The 19,442-nt window shown below is 53.2% G+C and overlaps 1 protein-coding gene across 2 annotated transcripts in view; it reads right to left on the bottom strand.

The window, feature by feature from the left end:
• MAP3K14 (mitogen-activated protein kinase kinase kinase 14) overlaps positions 1 to 19,442 on the bottom strand; it is a 43,588-nt gene that overhangs the window by 2,598 nt on the left and 21,548 nt on the right. For both annotated transcript variants that reach the window (XM_006062237.4, XM_025279937.3), the window contains 13 exons: positions 18,289 to 18,564; positions 17,078 to 17,147; positions 14,980 to 15,190; positions 14,265 to 14,876; positions 13,000 to 13,137; positions 6,594 to 6,723; positions 6,233 to 6,364; positions 5,668 to 5,772; positions 3,773 to 3,936; positions 3,118 to 3,268; positions 1,309 to 1,683; positions 1,035 to 1,141; positions 450 to 594 (listed from right to left, as the gene is read on the bottom strand). In XM_006062237.4, coding sequence (XP_006062299.4) covers positions 450 to 594; positions 1,035 to 1,141; positions 1,309 to 1,683; positions 3,118 to 3,268; positions 3,773 to 3,936; positions 5,668 to 5,772; positions 6,233 to 6,364; positions 6,594 to 6,723; positions 13,000 to 13,137; positions 14,265 to 14,876; positions 14,980 to 15,190; positions 17,078 to 17,147; positions 18,289 to 18,544 — 2,596 coding nt within the window. In that variant the 5' untranslated portion in view covers positions 18,545 to 18,564. The remainder of the gene's footprint in view (positions 1 to 449; positions 595 to 1,034; positions 1,142 to 1,308; positions 1,684 to 3,117; positions 3,269 to 3,772; positions 3,937 to 5,667; positions 5,773 to 6,232; positions 6,365 to 6,593; positions 6,724 to 12,999; positions 13,138 to 14,264; positions 14,877 to 14,979; positions 15,191 to 17,077; positions 17,148 to 18,288; positions 18,565 to 19,442) is intronic.

Genomic DNA, 19,442 nt, shown 5'->3' with positions numbered 1-19,442 from the left:
AGCTCTGTCTTTTTTCTTCCATTTTTTGGCCACACCCCACGGCACGTGGGATCTCAGTTTCCTGACCAGGGGTTGAACCTGCACCCCCTGCATGGAAGGCAGTCTTAACCACTGGCCCGCTGGGCAAGTACCTCTTGCTGAGTTCTTGATTAAAATGCTCATGGGCTCCTGTTCTTCCCTTTCCCTTCAGAAATTCAGGTTTTTACTTCAAGCCAGGAGAGACTGCTCTCTACCCGCAGCTAGAGGCTTCTGGGACTCCATCAGCTGCCCATGAGGGGCCATGGTCCTTCACTGCCCCGTAAGGACAGGCTCTGAGTTTAGTTTACTCTAAACTGACTCAGTGGCCAGGCACCTCAGATTCTGGGTGCCAGGTAGCTTCCTCCTCTCCCTTCCCCACTGTGCCCGACCCTCAGACACCCCAGTCCCAGGCAGAGGTCAGGGGACTGTACCGTTGAAATAGCTTGGTGTGTCAGTGGGCCGCCCCCGGGCCAGCACCATGTTCCAGCTGGAGCTGCGGGCCTCTGCCTGGCTGCTCCACGAATGCACGCCAGAACTCAGTGTGTCCCGCGAGCTCTGAGAAGCCTTGGACGGGTTCTGAAACGAGAGTGGGCACAGACTCAGGTCCCTGGGCTCAGGGAACCTTCTCTGGCCTTGGTCTGCTTTGGCGAGGGAGTGCTCCTGGCTTGGGCTGGAGCGTGGCTCTACTGGTCACTGTTGGGACTCAGCACGGGGCTGAATTCTTGAGGGGCCCCGGGGCTGGAGGAAGGTGGCGATTATTCTCTATGGGGACTAAAGCCCAGCCTTTCCCCTCACTATCTTAGTCGCCAAACCAGTCCTGCATTCCCAGGTGTGCTGGAGATGGACTGTTTCATTCTGAGGAACCAGGACCCCCCAGCCCCAACGAGGACCCCTCCCATAAGAAAGGGGCGACCCTATCACCTGCCCTTTACCCTCTACCTGCACTGAACACCTCCACGGGGTGGACACAAAGCCACCAGCCCTGTGCCCAGGCTCCTGGTCCGTGGCCCACTCACCTTCTCACTGTCGTCTGACAGGGAGAGGCTGTCGACGCTGAGGCATGAGAGGATCTGCTCCTGCTCCTCCAGGGAGAACGGCTGGGACAGGCTGTTCAGAAATAACTCTGCAGAGAGAAGCAGAAGACGGCTGTGAAGGACCTGGAGGGATCTGGGCTCGCTGCACAGATCTCTCAGCCCAGGGCGGGGGCTGGCTATGGAGAGGATGAAGCCAAGGCCTTGGGGCAGCGCCCAGGCCTGTGTCCAAGACCCTGGAGGCCGCAGCTGCCCATACCTATCTCCAGCTGCTGTAGCTCCTGTTCAGGAAAGGTTGCCTTTCGCTCGGATGAGGTGGGGTTCCTGGTGGGGGTCGGATCCAGGGAGGACAGGGGCAGTGGGTCCCATGTCCCAGACTCCTCCTTGCCCCAGTGCAGGCTGGGAGACTTGCTCTGCTCTGGGGGGTCTGGAGGTGGAGGAGGCTGGAGCTTAGGGGCCCCGCCTGCTGCGTCCTTAGCTGGCTGCAGCCCTGGGGCCCCTGGTGAGAGCTCCCCTGGTGGGGCATGCAGGGTCTGGTGAGGGTGGCCTTGGCTTGGTGGTGGGTGGTCTTGGAGTGGCAGTGGATGTCTTGGTTCTTTGTACTCTCCTCTCCAGGGACTCCTCAGACCTCCCACTACAAAACAGAGAGCACATGCGGTGAGGAGGGAACAGGCCAGGCCGGTGGCCTTTTCTGAGCAGAGGAGAGCCAGAAGTGGGCAGGGAGGGTGGTCCCTCGCCCAGCCAGGACACGATTTCAGAGGGTGCTGCGTGGTCTTCACAGGAGGCTTCTTCCTTAAGGGGGGTCCTCTCATGAAAATAGAACAGTATTTCTTTTATTCTATTTTCCTTCCAGGTAACAGTTGCAAATTTAAAAATTATAGAATTGGCTCCAGAGAAGGGCTTTGTTAATATTAATCGTATTACAAAGGGAAGATTTAAAAATAGCTCTGGGGTAATGCCCACTCATAGCTTCTAGGAGAATGGGCCTCGCTGACCCTCCGTATCTTACCCTTCCCTTCCCGACAGTCAGTGCTTCCTGAGGGGGCACTATTTCTCTGGAGTAGGGGGGAAGTTCAGCCATTTTAAATGGGGGGGCCATTATAACTACCATCTACGTCTGGGGTGCGGGCCATGCAAGGTCTCTCTCCTGTTTTACTCAATCCCTATTTGCTCTCCTCACCACTGCCTTTCAAGCCCTGCCACTTCCCTCCCTCGCACCCCGCTGATGTTCTATCTTCAGTAGACATCAAAAGTGCAATATGTCACTTTAGGTTTCACTGAATTCCTGCTAAGTGTGTGTTGTTTTTATTTATCGATTTTTAATTTACACAAACGGCACTGTATTCTAGGCCTTGCTCTGTGGGTCCCTGCTTCACCAGGCACTACAGTTTTAAGATCCAGCCAGGTTGCCCTGTGAACACTGAGGCGCTTGTACTGCTGTGGGTGCTGCGTGGAGCATCCCGCACCCCACCCGACCCCATCCCACTCCCACCACTGGCCTCTTCGTGTTCCCAAGGAGGGACACCCAACTGCGCCCATCTCCCTTCTCACAAATGACACTGTAGTGTACACCCCCAGGTGCGTCCCTCATGGATCTGGGCAGAGTTTCTTTGGCAGTGTGCCCTGGAGTAGGGCGCAGGGTCCCAGGTCTGCAGACATGTGTCTGGGTGCTGCCAGGCGCCCTCCAGCGGAGCCTATGGGCCACTGTCCCATATCCCCACCTACAGTTGGCACCGCCAGCTTTCTGACTTTCTCCCACACAAATGGCTAGAAAGTGATACCTGGCTTTATTTCACATTCTCTAATACTAATGAGTTCAAGCCCCCTTTATATGTTGTGAGCTCTTTCCCCCATCTCCTGAGCATGGCCTCTGCATCAAGGTACAGTACTAAGCACTTGGACTCACGTGACCTCAGTCTTCCTAACAGTAACAACCTTCCTGAGGTTGGTGTCATGCCCATGCTCTAGATGGGGAAGCCAAGGCTCTGAGATGTTGAGTATCTTGTTCTTGACCACCACACGACCCCACCGCCTCTTTCACTCCCCACAGCCAGCGCAGGGCTCTTACCATGCTGCAGCGCCAGGCTGACCTTCCCCCCCAGCTCCACTGCAGATGCTCGGTGGACCGGCTCTTTCCTGAGCCCCTCCTGGATGGCCTGGGCCGTGAGCGGGGCACAGGAGGGCGGGATCTCCCTCACAGGTGGAGGCTCACTGGCAATCTGGGGGTCAAAAGGCAACATATGAGACTCGCCTCCCCATCACTTCCTGCCCCTCACTTCCTTTTCTTGCTCCTCCCCACTCTCCCCTGTCCTGCTGTGCTGGGGTCAGTCAAAAGGACTAGAATGGCCTGGTCTAGAGTGAGGGCTGGGACTTTTCCAAGAAGAAGGGAAAAGGGGATTAGCTACAGAACAGAGCAGGAGGCGAGGTGCCCATAACCTCCAGGCACCCACGACCCCTACAACCCTCAGGAGGACAGGTGGGGGTGGCGTGGGGTGTGGACACAAGAGAGCCCTGAACCATGAACTCAAGAAGACCCTTCACCCAGGATCTGCCCTCGGACACTCAAATTTGGGTAGCCAAGTATTTAAGTCAGGATCCCACATCTCTGCTGAGGCCCTTGCTTGCTCCTGCCACCACTAAAGAGCGGCCAACACGGGAGGCGCCACCAGGCCCGCAGCCTGGGCCCCGTGGCCCTGCTGGCCGTCCCAGGCGCTCTCACGGACCTTGAGGCAGAGCGGCCCTCGGAAGTACTGGGTCCAGGGGTGGCAGCCGTTGAGCATGTGCAGCATCATACAACAGCTGCTCCAGACGTCCACCTTGGCATCGCAGGGCTTGCCCATCACCACCTCTGGCGCCATGTGGGTCTCTGTCCCGGGGATGTAGTCCCCTGCAGAGGTGAGGTGAGACAGAAAAGGCAACTGTGAGCTCTGATGGGCGGAAGCCTCGGCTATGACCACCCCCATCAGTTCCTGATATACCTTGACTCTGTCTCAAAGTACTGTAAGTAGAGATAAAGCCTCCAGGTCCAACTTGCTGGGGATAAGCCAAGGTGGGGATTGTGCTGGGGACGGGAACAAAGAATATATCATCTAAAACAGGGGCTCTGGACGTCTGTGGTGGTCCAGTGGTTGAGAGTCTGCCTACCAGTGCAGGGGACACAGTTTGATCCCCAGTCCAGGAAGATTCCATATACCATGGAGCAACTAAGCCTGTGCACCACAATTATAGAAGCCTGCACTTTAGCGCCTGTGCTCCACAACAAGAGATGCCACCACAATGGGAAGCCCAGCCCGCGCACAGCTAAGAAGAGTGGCCCCTGCTCATTGCAAATGGAGAAAGTCTATGCAGTGACGAAGACCCAGCACAGCCAAAAATAAATAAATAAATAAATAAATTAAAAAACCCACTGGCTCTGCCCTTTGGATCAAACTCTCAAAATGCCTTCTAAAAGGGGGGAGGGATTAATAGTATGATGTTCCTGAAATTTTAGTAACTTAAAAAAAAAAGGAAAAAAAAATATATGCATAAAAGACTAGAAAGACTGATGCCAGATGTGAAGAGTATTATTTTTCTGGTGGTTTGTGTTTCTTATTTTTGTTTAGCTCTACTTTCTGTGAAAGGTATTAGAAAAGATATAAATATATATATTATATAATAATATATTATATAATTATATATTAATATATTATATATTGTATAATATTAATAAATATTAATGTTAATATATGATATTTATATATAATATATAAGATATAAAAGATATTTTATAATATAATAATAACACTAGTTATTTCAAAGTGGAAAGCAGGTATCTGTGTTCAAATTACATCTTCAGAATTATCAAGAGTCCTTTGACAACAAAGAATCACTTCTAAAATATTGCTTTTCCTTTGGTCAAAATGAAATAATTTTATGCTAATGCTATAAATAAAAAAGCAGGGCACAAAAAGTGTGTTATGATGACCTTAACTATATACAGAAAAGTATCAAAAAAATTATGAATAAGGAAAGACCTGGAGGGAATTATCTAAAATATTCATGATTATCTCTCTGGGCAAGAGGAACGGTAAGAACTTTTACTCCCCTTCCAAACCACTTAACACTGTAGTTATCCAATATTTTACTGCGGACACGGATTATTTTAATAATCAGAGAAATATAAGTTAAAAACAGGCATTTCTCCAGCTATAAAGCATAGGCCCTTTGGTCAGCCATCTCATTCTGCTTTGCAAAACTGTACTCTCAGAGGCGAGGGAGGGCTGAGCTCACAGGCTGGGAGCACAGCTCCCCGGGAAAGGCTGGCCAAGGGGCCTGGAGCCCCGGGGGTTTGGGGACAGCAGACCTTGGACCTTGGGTGCGGCACCCAGCCTCTTTTGTTCCCTCCTCTGTGTAACAAGAACATCAGAAGCAAGCACCTGACATGCATGATTGCATTTAAGCTTAACAACAAAAGCCTCATAACCTAGGGTGGTTGTGGGGCTGAAGAATCTTCATGGACATAAAGTGCTCACATCTCTGGTTGCCATTAAGGAAGGTACAGGAGAAGGCGCAGGGCTAATGCTTAGTGAAGGCTGCCCAGCTGTTATCTTTGAGGGAAGGGGCAGGGGGCAGGGCATACCTGTGAGCAAAGACTTCCCCAGGCCGTCGGGCTGAAGGCACACAGCGTGGCCAAAGTCGCAGAGGGCTGCGCGACTCCCATCACTGGACAGGAGCACGTTGTCGGCTGCCAGGCCACCCCGGGGAAGAAGAGGAACAGGTGAGTCACCGAGGGCCCCGGCCCAATTTGAACCTCCGGCGGGGCAGTTTTCTGGCTGACCCTATGTGGCAGCTGCAGCTTCTGATTAGTTTCATTAGTCATGGAGGGAGGGGGGAGGCGGGGATCAGTTCAGGCTGGAGGCAGGCAGCAGGCAGGCTCTCAGAGGGTGAGGGGATATGGCCACTCAGCCTTGCTGCCCTTCCCTCCCATGGTCACCAGTAAGTAGGAGCTTGATTAGTGTTCTCTGTGGGCATCACCCACTGGAAATCACAGTGCCAGGCTGAGGGCTGGGAGAACACATTCTCCTCTCCTGCTGGCTCAGCCCACCCACCTTGACGGAGGCACAGAAGATCTGGGAGGAAGCAGGCATGATGGGGTGAGGAAAGAGCCCAATAGGGACCAGGGCCATGGGTGCCCTGAGCCTTACCTTTCACATCTCCATGTAGAATCCTGCGGGTATGGAGGTATTCCAGCCCTTCCAGCGCCTGGCCTAGGTAGTAAAGGGCCCGGTCCTCTGGCAGACAGCCTTTCTGCTTTATGAGCTGGCCTAGCGAACCACCTAGGAGATCAATGGCTGATCTTTACATGGAGCTTTTCCAGGCCTCCAAGTCAGCCAAGGGCAAGAGACTTCAAACGGCAGGTGGTAGAAAGCAGGCCTTTCTTGCTGATGTCATGAGGTCAAGAGTTTAAAAATGGATTGACTGGGGACCAAGGTTAACCTGGGCAAGACTTGGAGAAACCCTTGGCTCTGACTTTGGAGGGAGAAAGAGTGGCCCCTGGCTCCTTACCTTCCAGCAGTTCCATGAAGATGTTGACCCAAGGCCCTTCCTTCACAGCTCCATACAAAGGGACGATTCTGGGGGAGGTCAATCCCGCACATGCCATCAACTCCTCTGCCCGAAATACTTCGACTCGCACCTGGAAGGGCCCAGTGATGGGTGGGAGTGAAGTTGAAGGTCCAGGGCTGGTTCCCTGGGTTCCTATCTGGACCCTTGGAGCTCCCTACATGGAGACCATGGATGGGCCTGGTGATGATTCTGAGGCCAGGCAGGGCCCTGAAGGGCCTGCTGGACACTTAGAAACTAAAGCGTAAACCCTGGGGCGCTCAGGGTCAATGCCTAGTACTTGACTAAAGTTCTACAGTGCTGATGTTTATGGAAACAGTCATACAAAAATGACAATCCTTATCCAGGCCCCTGGCATGCTGCTCACCCTCAGATCTGCTGAACACAGAACTTTCTTTCCCTCAGCTCAAATGTCTGGACAGTTTCTAGGTTATGGGACCTTTTGTTTATCAACATCCACGTCTTAAGATGTTTCTGTAGCCAGAGCTGGTACAGCCAAGATTCTGGCTCTGTCAGTGCCTCTGGATCCTCAGCATCCTTCTCAGCACTTATTATTTGCTGATAATTGTTTGCCTTTCCCCCCGAGGCTAAAATGTCCATGTAGATGCGACAGTGCTTGTTTATTCTGTTTGCAGCTGTTTCCCCAGGATCTGGGCATAGGAGAGGATTCTCCTACAGGGAGGGGCTTGGCCCAGGCCCTGTCTGCAATGGACTGGCAGGCTGGGGACCACCCACTCCTCTGCAGGGACCAGCATGACATGGAGGGAAGAAATAGGCCTTGGATACAAGCATCCTGGCTGTATCCAAGAAATAGGCCTTGGATACAAGACCCTGGCTCGGCCGTTTCCAAAGGTGGATCACTTCCTCTAAGCTATGTGTCTCCATATGTGAATAGTAGGGGCAGTGGCCTCTGCTCCTGTGTAGGGTAGGGGTTTGGAGGGGTGATAACCAGCACTAGGCCTCAGTGGGTGCTCAGGTATGGCAGCTCCTGCCTCCTCCCTCCAGCTCAAATGAGAGGCGCTCAATAAATGCTTCAGTTCAGTTCAGTTCAGTTCAGTCGCTCAGTCGTGTCCGACTCTTTGCGACCCCATGAATCGCAGCATGCCAGGCCTCCCTGTCCATCACCAACTCCCGGAGTTCACTCAAACTCACGTCCATCAAGTCAGTGATGCCATCCAGCCATCTCATCCTGTGTTGTCCCCTTTTCCTCCTGCCCCCAATCCCTCCCTGCATCAGAGTCTTTTCCAATGAGTCAACTCTTCGCATGAGGTGGCCAAAGTACTGGAGTTTCAGCTTTAGCATCATTCCTTCCAAAGAAATCCCAGGGCTGATCTCCTTTAGAATGGACTGGTTGGATCTCCTTGCAGTCCAAGGGACTCTCAAGAGTCTTCTCCAACACCACAGTTCAAAAGCATCAATTCTTCGGCGCTCAGCCTTCTTCACAGTCCAACTCTCACATCCATACATGACCACTGGAAAAACCATAGGCTTGACTAGATGGACCTTTGTTGGCAAAGTAATGTCTCTGCTTTTGAATATGCTATCTAGGTTGGTCATAATTTTCCTTCCAAGGAGTAAGCGTCTTTTAATTTCATGGCGGCAGTCACCATCTGCAGTGATTTTGGAGCCCCAAAAATAAATGCTTATACTTCCTATAATAGAGACTTGTTTTTCCTTCCGGCTGCCGTTGGCTTGCCTGTTAGCCCCGAGAAGTGCCACCAGGGGGCGCGAGTGCTAACGACACTAGCCAGGAAGCAGTCGGTCAGGGTCTGCCAGTCTTCGGAGACCTGCTGACTTGTGTGGCTTTTGGGCTTTTGCCTATCAGTGGAAAAATCTCTCTTCTGATTACTTGCAGAATATCTGGTTGATCATCTTGCACGAACTTGGACTCTCTGTCAGTGTTTCCAGCTCTGAACCTGAATTGGGACGTATTTGTCGACAGGACTTGTATTAGCACATGTCTCTCACCCTATTGCTCCCGCACTGGGAGGTGAAGCGCGCACCACAGAGCACTCACGAGGGGGCAGTGACGGTGGCCTCTGGGGGCGCCACCTAGACTCCTAGCTTGAGACACTTCGGTTTCAATGCTGCACTGCATTCTTTTGAGGATGTATCTTTATGAAGGTAGGGTTTTGGAGGCTGCTGTGACAAAAAGGTTCTTTAGGGGGAGAGTGTGGAGCAGGATGTGAAGGGGATGGTGTCCAGTGATTTCAAAGGTGGAGAAGTGCGTGCCCAACAGGATACACATTCCGTTAGTAATTATGGTTGTCTAAGAAGGAAATTTATCTTTCAATTTAGGTGTGTTGTTATGCAAATAGTTACTAGATTGTTAGGATAAAGACTTATTACTTGACCCAATTATTTAACAGATGAAACTTGCTTTAGTCTGGGGCACCTTGAAAAAATGACATGAAGGGCTGTGAACCAAGGAAGTCTGGAAGCTTAGGCTTTAATTCTGAAGAAATCCGTAAGTCTTTCAGAGCACCCCAGTGACATTAAAACCCTTCCCAACCACTCTGATCAAAGGGAGTTGGAAGGGACACTTCAAAACACAAGGTGTGTTAGAAGTCTGGGCCAGCCCCAGGGAGAGCAGGCTGAAAGGATGCTCTCAAGGGAGAAAGGTTGCCCTTCTAATCCAGGCCAGCTGCCCATCTGGCCACCTTTTCTCTCTGGACTTCAGTGTCCTCATCTGTACAGTGAGGGCTGGACTCTGATGAGGATGTTAATGAGAACTAATATTTAATGCCCACTTAACAGATTCCAGGGACTATGCTCAGAACTTTATTCATCGTTTGCATCTTACAATAGCTTTGGAGGTGATATCATCTCATTTTATAGACAAAGAAGCTGAAGATCAGGCCGGTGACCTGTTCAAGGTCATGGGATAAGAAGGGGCAGAGCTGGGGTCTTGGGGGGGTAAGCCTCATGGCAGAGCTACCAGCTCCCTACCTTGCTGAAGGCTGTTCTAGGGGTATTAGCTTTTACATCCTGGACATTTTTTTTTAACTGAAGTTCAAGAGCATGCATGCCCAGGTGGAAGCATGGTCAGCAGTCACCTAACCGCCAAATCCACAGGCCATTTCCCTCTGCTTAACTGCCCACATGCTTTATACCAGGGGTCTCTCTTTCCTTCTTGGAACACTCCCTCTTGTTTTCTTTAGTATTCATATTCATTTTATTTCATCAGTAAATATAAGGGAATAAAAGCAATTCTATAAGTTCTTTTAAAGATCTCAGGAACAATAATATGTGAGAGGCATATAGTTTTGTCCTTTATTTCCTCATCATCATGGAGACAGTCTCCTCTTGGTCCTTGTCCTGATTTCCTCAACACTCGTCCTGGCTGACTTTACCCACATGCACGGCTGATGGCTGCTTCTACCATCTTTCCACCATGTAAGTGTCCACCCCATTACAATCCGAGCTCCTTCAGGTTAGGCGTGTGGGTCCCACACCTCTGTCCCCAGCCCGGGCCTAGCATCTGGCACAGAGCAGGGGCTTGGTAACAACAGCTGGCTGGACTTGGCCAAAGCCACTCTAATCCAGATCAGGGCAGAGCAACAAGAGGCTCCTAGAGCTCCATGCTCCAGCCAGATGTGCTCAAACGAACAGTTCTTAACCCTCTTTGGGCCACAGACCCCTGTGAAAATCTGGTAAATAAAAAATGTGTGTGGGTCCACCCATGCCACATGTGGAATACAATTCCAGGAGTTCATGAATCTTACGAATGAACTGACTAGGATTAGAACTTCTACACTGACTGTTAAAAAGCACTAGACAGGTGTATATTACCAGTGAGGAAATCTGTCCATGATCCACTGTTGCATGAAAAAACATGGTACAGAACAGATGAGTGCAGCCTCATTTTAATAAAAGTCATAACTACATGTTTATATATGCATATCAAAGGGTGGTGACCTCAGAAGAGGACTGGGGGACAGAGAGACTTTTGGTTTTCGGGGTACCATTCTTTTATAATGAGTTTCTATTAATTTGAAAGTAAAAGTAAGATAAAAAAAAATCTTAAAAAAAACCCCCAAAACTCAACATTAAAGCCTGGGTGTGCAACCAATTAGCATCTGACCTGGGGCCAGCGGGGTGCTGACATCATCATGTGATGCTCCACATCCTGGATCCTCCCTAGGGAGCATCAGAGGGTGTGCAGACTTGCTCTGACCCTGTGTGCACTTTGACCTCTGATCCTTGGCCCTCACCCTCCACCCCTACCCTCCTGGCAGAGATCTGTTTCTCATATCTTCCAGATGAAAATGCTAAAGGAAACCTTCCTTACTCCCCTCCCCTGGAGAGAAAGGAGGGGTGGTGTGCCTGACCAAAGGCAGCTGTGTGGGCCACCCAAAGCCAACCCTGCTGAGGTCCTGGATTGGGGGAAGGCAGAGGTCCGAGGGGCCAGCTCTGGGGGGCTTGAGCAGCAGGTCTGGGCCTGGCAAGTCCGCGCGTTGTGCTTAGAGCTTGTCTGGCTGCCCTCGGGAGGTGAGGAGTGGAGTCCCTGTCCTCTTCTACTATATTAGGGTTGTTTACCTTGTTGCCTGGGACTCTGAGAACCTCAGCAGTGCAACAGCTGAGAAGCCTGGTGACTAAGCTCCCCAGCACAGGCGTTCATCTCCAGGATACTTCACACTCTCTTGCCCTCCTCCCACCCGCCTCTCAGGAGGGACAGCTGAGCCTTCTCTGGTGGCCTGGGGAGGGGACTGCAGCTGAGGCGGTCAGGCACGTGGCCCTGGCATCCCAGCAGGAGATGATGACCCAGGCTGGCAAGAACTAAGCACGTGCTTCGGTCAGTGGTGTGGTGGGGTGGGCAGGGGTGGAGCTGGCTTATTTGACACAGTGTATCTGAAGTTTGGGGTAATACCTAAGGATAGTCCCCTCTCTCAACCCATTGCCCCGAGGCCCAGACTCTCCAGCTTTAACACCTGGCCACGCACCAGCCGTGGAAGCCAGCCCTGTTCACACCGCAATCCCCTCAGCCCTTGAAGTCTCAGGCACCCAAGACAGTGGCGCCAGCAGTGTCCACTCTGCATGGGGCCCGAGCAGCTGGGCCTACCTGTTCTGGCTATTTGGTCCCCTTCCTTTGGGGAATCAGAGTGTCCTGAAAAAAGGCCATCTGAAAACAAGGTCCATCTTTGAATTAGCTTATTTCACGCTGCCTATGGGCCAAGGAAATGGCCCATAGAAATGTTTCTGATTTCCACCTTAGGAAGTCTTTGGGGCTAGCCCTTATTCTTAGCTGAATTTAAGGTCAAGGGCAAGGTGGTTTCCAATTAAGGTGAGGGGAAGAGCTGGGGTAGAAGAAAGTATATCTGAAGGAGAGGAGGGCTGACACCCTCCAAGGTTTGCTGGGCCTGGACAGTGTGATTTGACAGAAGGAGGCCTCGGGTCCAGGCCCAGTTGTGGGGCTGCGGGCAAGGTGCAGACCCTCTCTGGTCTCCAGTTCTAACATCACGGAGATGAGGGAGTAGGAGATGTGACTCAGGCCCCTGCCTCTAATTAGAATCCTAGAAGCTCAAGTCTTCCTCCCCTGCCCCTCCCTGAGGAGAGGGTCAAAGCCAAACTCTGTAGTTGGATAAACCTGCGTGCTTAGTCACTTCAGTCATGTCCGACTCTCTGCGACCCTGTTGTCCATGGGGTTCTCCAGGCAAGAATACTGGAGTGGGTTGCCATTTCCTTCTCCAGTGATGAAGTATGAAGTGAATGAAGTGAAGTCGCTCAGTCGTGTCTGACTCTTTGCAACCCCATGGACTGCAGCCTACCAGGCTCCTCCGTCCATGGGATTCTCCAGGCAAGAGTACAGGGGTGGGTTACCATTTACCTGGGGCTCTCACTAAGTCTCATTGCCTCATATTGTCCATCTCCCAGGACTGATTACATCCAGTCAACAGGAGGCAGAGTCAGATCTGGCTCCCAAAGGGCTCCTGTCAGGGGGCTTCTCTTAGGGAGGCTCCTGTTAGGGGGAGACTGTGCTCTTGCTATTACCTTGCTATCCGCTGTGAAGTTTAAGAGTTTCAGATCAGTATGAATTTTGTGACAATCCAATCATCTTCCCGGTTTTGACTTGACCAAGGGGCCTGGCATCAGGAGGGGCCCAGGCTGCACACACAGCCTCACGCTCCCTCTCACATACACACACACACCAAGTGCAGCTCACAGGCGGGGACATGTGACTGGGACTGTCTCCCCTTCCAGCGCCAGCTGACCGAGGGCAGCCAGGATAGCCAGGCTCCGTTAAAGAGAGTCAGACCCATGGTCACCCTGTAACTAACCCTGAAAGAAGGCAAAGGGAAGGCGATGGGCCTCGGGCCGCTGCCCTCCTCAGCCTCGGAGCCCAGCATACCTTTTTGACGGCACACTGGAAGCCGGTCTGCTTGTCCTCCATCCTGTGGACCTCTCCAAAGGAGCCTCTGCCCAGGCAGGGCTGGCGCGTGGCCCAGTGGACCTCCTCTCGGTACTCATAATCCACCGGCTTGAGTTTCTGGGGTTGGCAGGAGAGAGAGGCCGGTTTCAGTGGCCAGGGCAGTGGAGGGATGAAGGTTACAGTGAAGAAGGCTTGCCAGCTGGTGGCCCGTGCCAGGCTGCTGGGCTGAGCTGAGCCCTCGCAACAGAAGACACCAACTGGTCTCAGGCAGGGCTTGGGGTCAGCAGAGGGTGGGGTGGGGTGTGGGGGGACAGGACTACCAGAGAGGGGGTGATAGGAATCAGGCGAAGGCAAAGGAGAGCTTCACGGTCTGCCTGAGGCAATCTGATCCTTGCAATGAAAAAACCTCCTCCCCAGATTTGTGGTTGTGGGACAGAAATGAAATTGTCAACGACCTTGACCGTGAAAAAACATGACTTCAGCTAAAAGGTAAAAGAAAGGGAAGGACAATGAAGAGGGGCAGAGGACAAGGGATAATGTCAGAGATGGATGGGATTAACAGCCAGAAATCTAAGTTTGAGAAAATCATGTAATGTTACAAAGTTATCCAGTAAACTAGAGAGGGAGAAACAAAGCTATGACAAACCTAGACAGCGTATTAAAAAGCAGAGACATCACTTTGCCGACAAAGGCCTATATAGTCAAAGCTATGGTTTCTCTAGTGGTCACATACGGATGTGAGAGCTGGGCCATAAAGAAGGCAGAGAGCCAAAGAATTGATACTTTCAAACTGTGGTGTTGGAGAAGACTTTTGTGAGTCTTTTGGACAAGAAAGGAGATCAAACCAGTCAATACCAGGAAATCAACACTGAATATTCATTGGAAGGACTGATGCTGAAGCTCCAATACTTTGGCCACCTGATGCAAAGAACTGACTCATTAGAAAAGACCCTGATGCTGGGAAAGATTGAAGGCAGGAGGAGAAGGGGACGACAGAGGGTGAGATGGTTGGATGGCATCATTGACTCAATGAACATGAGTTTGAGCAAACTCTGGGAGATGGTGAAGGACAGGGAAGCCTGGTGTGCTGCAGTCATGGGGTCACAAAGAGTCAGACATGACTTAGCGACTGAACAACAAGAGGAAGAAGGTGAAGGAAAGGGGGAAGAGAAGATGGGCAGCCCTGGAGGCGGAGGTGGAGGGGGTGGTGATGGCATGTGTCTGTGTGTTTGGGGACTACTTGCCTCGATGAGTAGGACCCCCTCGCTGTCCTCAGTTTCGGGGCTGGGCGCCTGGGGCCTGGAGCCCCCCACTGACCAGGTCTTGGCCAGGCTGGCCAGGCTGTGGGCCTGGCCGGAGCTCACGCTGCCTTGCAAGGCATGTACCAGGTACTCCTCCACAGACAGCTTGTCCCTTGAGCCACGAGACGGGAAGCTGGGCTTCAGGTGAGGGCTGGGAAGGGGCTTCTGGCTATCTACACAGGCCAGTCTGCCCAGGTGAGGGCCAGGCAGGGGCTGCTGGTCGTCTACACAGTTTGTCAGTTTGCCAAGGAAGAAGGACTCTAGCGGGTGAGGCTTCCAGGGCTGGAGAGGGTGGAATGGGAAGGGGTGAGGCAGCCTGCTGTAGGGGAAGGGCTGGGGCAGGGGGCTAGCGTCCTGTGGGTAGTGGACTTTCCACACGTGGTTCAGACACTGCAGAGGGCTGATCAGTTTGTGGAGTTCTGGTCGAGGCAGCGCTGGCCGCAGGCCCTCCCCGAGCTTCTTAAACCAGAGCTGACCAAGGCCCGGCTCCTTCAGAGGCTTGGTGAACTGCGGGGCATTTCTAACATATGGGGGACCCAGCGGAGGCTCATCTTCCTGCAGGGGAAACACAGCATTAGGACACGGAGCTGCGGCCGCGGTGCAGGCCTTCTGCAGGCCCTGAGCCGGGCACGGGGGCCGGGGTTGGGGGAGGCCTCACCTGCACCGGGACCGTGCAGCTCTCCTGCTCGGGGGTCCTGGGGAGGGGTTTGGCCAAGGCCACCCCCGCCTGAGCCGGGGACTTGGAGCTCTTCTTCTTGCGTTTCTTTCGGGCTTTGCTGCGGCGCTTCCCCTTCCAGCACACGCGGGCCATTTTGCCCTCAGTCGAGTGGGCCACATTGTTGGGGATCTGATCAAGACTCTCGGACTGGCTGTCAGACAGACATAGACACGCCGTCTGGGTGTGAGGAGGTGCAGGTACCTGCGATGGACTCACAGAGACCTGAGGTCACATCCCAGCTTAGTCAGGACTTGCGGGAACGCGGGACAGTTCCTGAGCCTCAAGGACGGTCCGGGCCCTCACTGGTAAAGAGGAGGTAGTCTTTTCTGTCAGGCGGGGCTGAGATGGGGTTTAAATGAAACAGCTCATTTAAAAAGGCTACCTGGGGGGCTTCCCTGGTGGCTGAGTGGTGTAGAGTCCACCTGCTGGTGCGGGAGACGTGGGTTTGATCCCTGGTCCGGGAGGATCCCACATGCTACGGTGCAACTATAGAGCAACTACAGAGCCTGCCCTCTGGAGCCCGGGAACTGCAGCTACTGAGCTCACAGGCCACAACTACTGAAGCCCTAGCGCCCTAGAGCCCGTGCTCTGCAACAGGAGAAGCTGCTGCAATGAGAAGCCTATGCATTGCAACTAGAGAGTAGCCCCCTGCTCGCTGCAACTAGAGAAAAGGCCGTGTAGCACTGAGGACTTAGCACAGCCAAAAATAAATAAATAATTACTAAAAAAGCCAAAACGTCTACCTTGGTGCCTGGTCCCAAGGCAAGCCTCTGATAAACAGTGGTTATTACTAAGGTGAGAGGCTGCACATTGCTCTTTTGATGTGGATGGAGAGAGACTAGGGGGACTGCCCATGGAGAGGGCCCAGAAAGGGGCATGTGGCTCAGAAGGCCACACCCCATGGCAGGCATTCTCAGCTCTGAGTTGGTTTCTGTGGCCTCTGGAGCAAGGACAGTTGACTTTGGTCACCTCCACCCCAACCAGCCCTGGGCCCACCGGGCTCCCCCAGGAATGTGAGGAGCGGCATAATCAGATACCTTGCCCGGGCTAGTGCCCGGGTACCAGGGCAGCCCGCCCTGCTCTGACAGCTGGAGGCTGAGCATCACCATGGCTCTAACTCGGCTCTCACCCCTCTGGATATCAAGGTCCCGGTGGCCCTTCTGAAAGGGCTGCTGCCAAACAGCTGTGGAGCCAACCACGGCCTCAGCTGCTCTCCCATGGCCTCGTCTCCTGCCCCCATGAAGGAGGCCGACTCACCCCAGTTCTGGGGATTGCTAGGGGCCTGGGGTTTCTCAGGCAGTGGAAAGAAGTGAGTCCATCAGAAACCTCCAACCCTGGGTCAAAAGGCATCGGGCTGGCATAAGGAATCTGACCAAACAGGGAACATTTCTTGGTTCAAGGCCAGGTGCCCTCCTAGAACCTTTTCATCACTAGCGGTTCCCAAACTCCAGTGATAAAGGAAGTCTGCCTGGGGAGAGAGGAGGACCTATGTCCAGGTTCAACCTCCAGTTGCCAAGAACCAGTCTTTGGGGCTGGGGAGCCTGGAAACAGACGGAGCCTCACTCAGCCTCCTTTCCACGGAGCCAGTGAGCTGCGAGTCTGCCCCTGCCTGTTTCCAAGCCCTCATCCCTCCCTGGGTGTGTCTCACAGAGGGAAGGACATGTGAGGTTTCTCACCAAGCGGCTTCTCTGGGCCTGCACTTGTGGTCACGCACCAGCGGCAAGGTGCCTCCCGTTCCCAGCACCTCCCTACTGATGGGAACCGAGGGGAGCATCAAGGGCTCCGTGGAGAATACAAATAAAACGTCAAGCTGATATGACCCAGAGGCAGTCATCCACACGCTGGGAGCAGCTTTTGAAAAGCTTATTTGGCTGGGAGAGCGGCTCAGCCAGGAAGCCTGGGTGGGTTCCAAGAGCCGAACCACAGGTGCTGAAGGCGGGAGCCAGGGGTCATTCAGGAGCGGCTGGGGCGAGCAGCTGGGGTGGGGACACTGCCGCTGTGTCAGCTCGGGGCGCCCCTCTCAGGCTGACCATCTTACCTGTACTGTTTCGAGCCAGCGATGAAGATCCGTTCTGAAAAGGTGGGGCTGAACTCTTGGCTGTTCTCACCTTTTAATTAAAGGAAAAGGGGTTGGATGAGCAGAAAGGAGAAAGAAGAGGATTCGGCACTTAGGAGAGCGGCACTTTGCAGATGCCCTCCTGGCCACTCCTCTTTCCCGCGGCTCACCACCTCTCACGGCGGCGACCTCACCCTGCCCTCCCAGCCTGGGGGTCAAGGGCACTGGGTGTGCTTACAACATGGGCTCATTTAAGGGCACCTACTCCACTTCACACACTGTGAGGTGTAAGTGAGATGGTCCATATAAAACACTCAACACGGTGCCTGGCACACGGCTCAGTATATACTATTACATATGTGTGTGGGTTGAACTACCATAACCATGCCACTCACTTTGCTTTAATTTTTATTCTCTCATCTCTCGTCAAGGACCAGCCAGAAGGAAGCGGAAGATGTGGGGAAGGATGGATGTACATGGGAAAATACTGTCACCAGCTGTCGGTCTCACCAGGCTCCACCCCAGAAACTTCCTGGGGTGGAGGGAAGGTGTGGGGAGGGAGGGGATTCCTGGTCCTTCCCGCCCCCTTGGGAGTTTCTCAGGCTCTGGTGGCAGCCATCATCCTGAGCCATCTTGAAGTCTTGTGGGCGGAAGCAGAAGGACCAGACCGGGCCTCACCCCACCCTGCAGGCCTGAGGGCAGGTGTTCATCCTTTGGGGTGGGGGCCGCCTTGAGGTGGAAGAGGTGAAGAGCCTAATGCCCCAGAGCAGCTTTCCGGGAGACCTGGCCTTTCCTGTCTGGGCCTCTCCAGAGATGCTCAGGCTGCCCGAGGTCCCGGGAGAAGGCAGAGGGCCTGCCTGATGATCCTGCAGACTCCCCAGCACCTTGGAGCCCATGTATCCCTGCCTCCCAGCTACCTTCCCCTGCTCTGGTCACCATGGGCAATGCCTCGTCGGCCACCTCTCCCTTCTTGCGTGTCCCTCCCTGGCACTGCCCTGGCTCCCATGGCACACTGATTCCTGGCTTAACCCCCGGTCCTATCTTGTGAGTGTCTCCTGTGGTGGTCGCCCTGACCTCCCTCTTCCACAAGGGGACCCTGAGCCCAGCCCTACCTATGGCCAACCACCCTCGTCCAAACGCTGTGCCCCCCCTCTCTCCGTCACCCACCCCTGCCTGAAGCCCGGGGCTCTTACATTCGGCCTGGGCGATGATGGAGATGGCAGCTGGCCCAGCCTCGGAGCCGTCCTTGGCTGTGCCTTTGGTGATCACGTCGTTCAGGATCTCCCACTTCCCGCAGAACACGGGGCTCTTCTCCACGGCCTCCAGCTTGTGGACGGAGCTCTGCTTCTTCCCCATTGCCTGTGTCTTCTCCTTGGCTTTGGCGAACTCCTGCTGCTGCCCGACCGTGGAGCCGGGGGCGCCTGGGCAGGCCATTTCCATCACTGCCATCTCCCAGGCTCACGCTCACCCTGCGAGAGAGACCACACGCAGAGCAGGTCACCCCCAGACCCCAGGGCAGGCTGCAGTGGGAGGAGAAAAGCAGGGGGCAGAGGGCCTTTGCTCCCTCAGGCCACATGTATTTATCCTCCAAATGATCCCAATGGCAACCTCGCCACGGTCTCATGTGGGGTGAGCCCCCCGGCCCTACCAGTTCTTCCCCTCCACTCCACAAGGAGAACTCTATAGTCTGCCTCCTCTGGGACATCTGTGGATCAATGTCTGGGTTGGTTCTTTTTTGCCTTTGTAAATAATGGCTGAGTCGTCTTCTGCTGTTTGTTTTGTGGTGAACTTTGCTTCCGCAGAACAGGGGGGTGGATCCCATACTCCAAAGCCATTAGTCACCTCACCGATTCTGCACAAGCCTTGCCTTCTTAGAGACATGTCTGTGCCACCCATTGAGGGCTCTTCTCCAAGCGGAGACAATCGAGGTTTTGTTTTGTTCCCAAGTTACAGGTAGAGGTATGCATGTACATATGTGAGTGCATGTGCATGTGTGTGTGTGTGTATACACGCATGCATGTATATATATAGATTTGTGTGTGTCTATTTATATATACACACATTATATAGAGACACATATGAAATCTTGTAAAACCTAAAAACCATGCAAGCAGCAACACCAGAACTTGGCTCCTTTCCTGAGCTGCATCTGTTTGTGGCTTTCCAGAAGGGACTGACATGCTTCCTTCTGTAATGTCCAAACTCACTTGCTGAAAACCTCTTTCGGGGATCGTTTTTCTTTCAGGCAACATTAGTAATGGAATTTCTATTACAGCCCACGCACCCCACCACCAACTGACACCTCTAGAAATATGAGGACAAAGCACAAGAATTCATCTCTCTCTGG

This window comes from Bubalus bubalis, chromosome 3, assembly GCF_019923935.1.
Source record: "Bubalus bubalis isolate 160015118507 breed Murrah chromosome 3, NDDB_SH_1, whole genome shotgun sequence".
NCBI classification, from domain to species: Eukaryota; Metazoa; Chordata; class Mammalia; order Artiodactyla; family Bovidae; genus Bubalus; species Bubalus bubalis.
The sequence above is the reverse complement of the archived record's forward strand: the minus strand, read 5'-3'. Positions and strand labels throughout refer to the sequence as shown.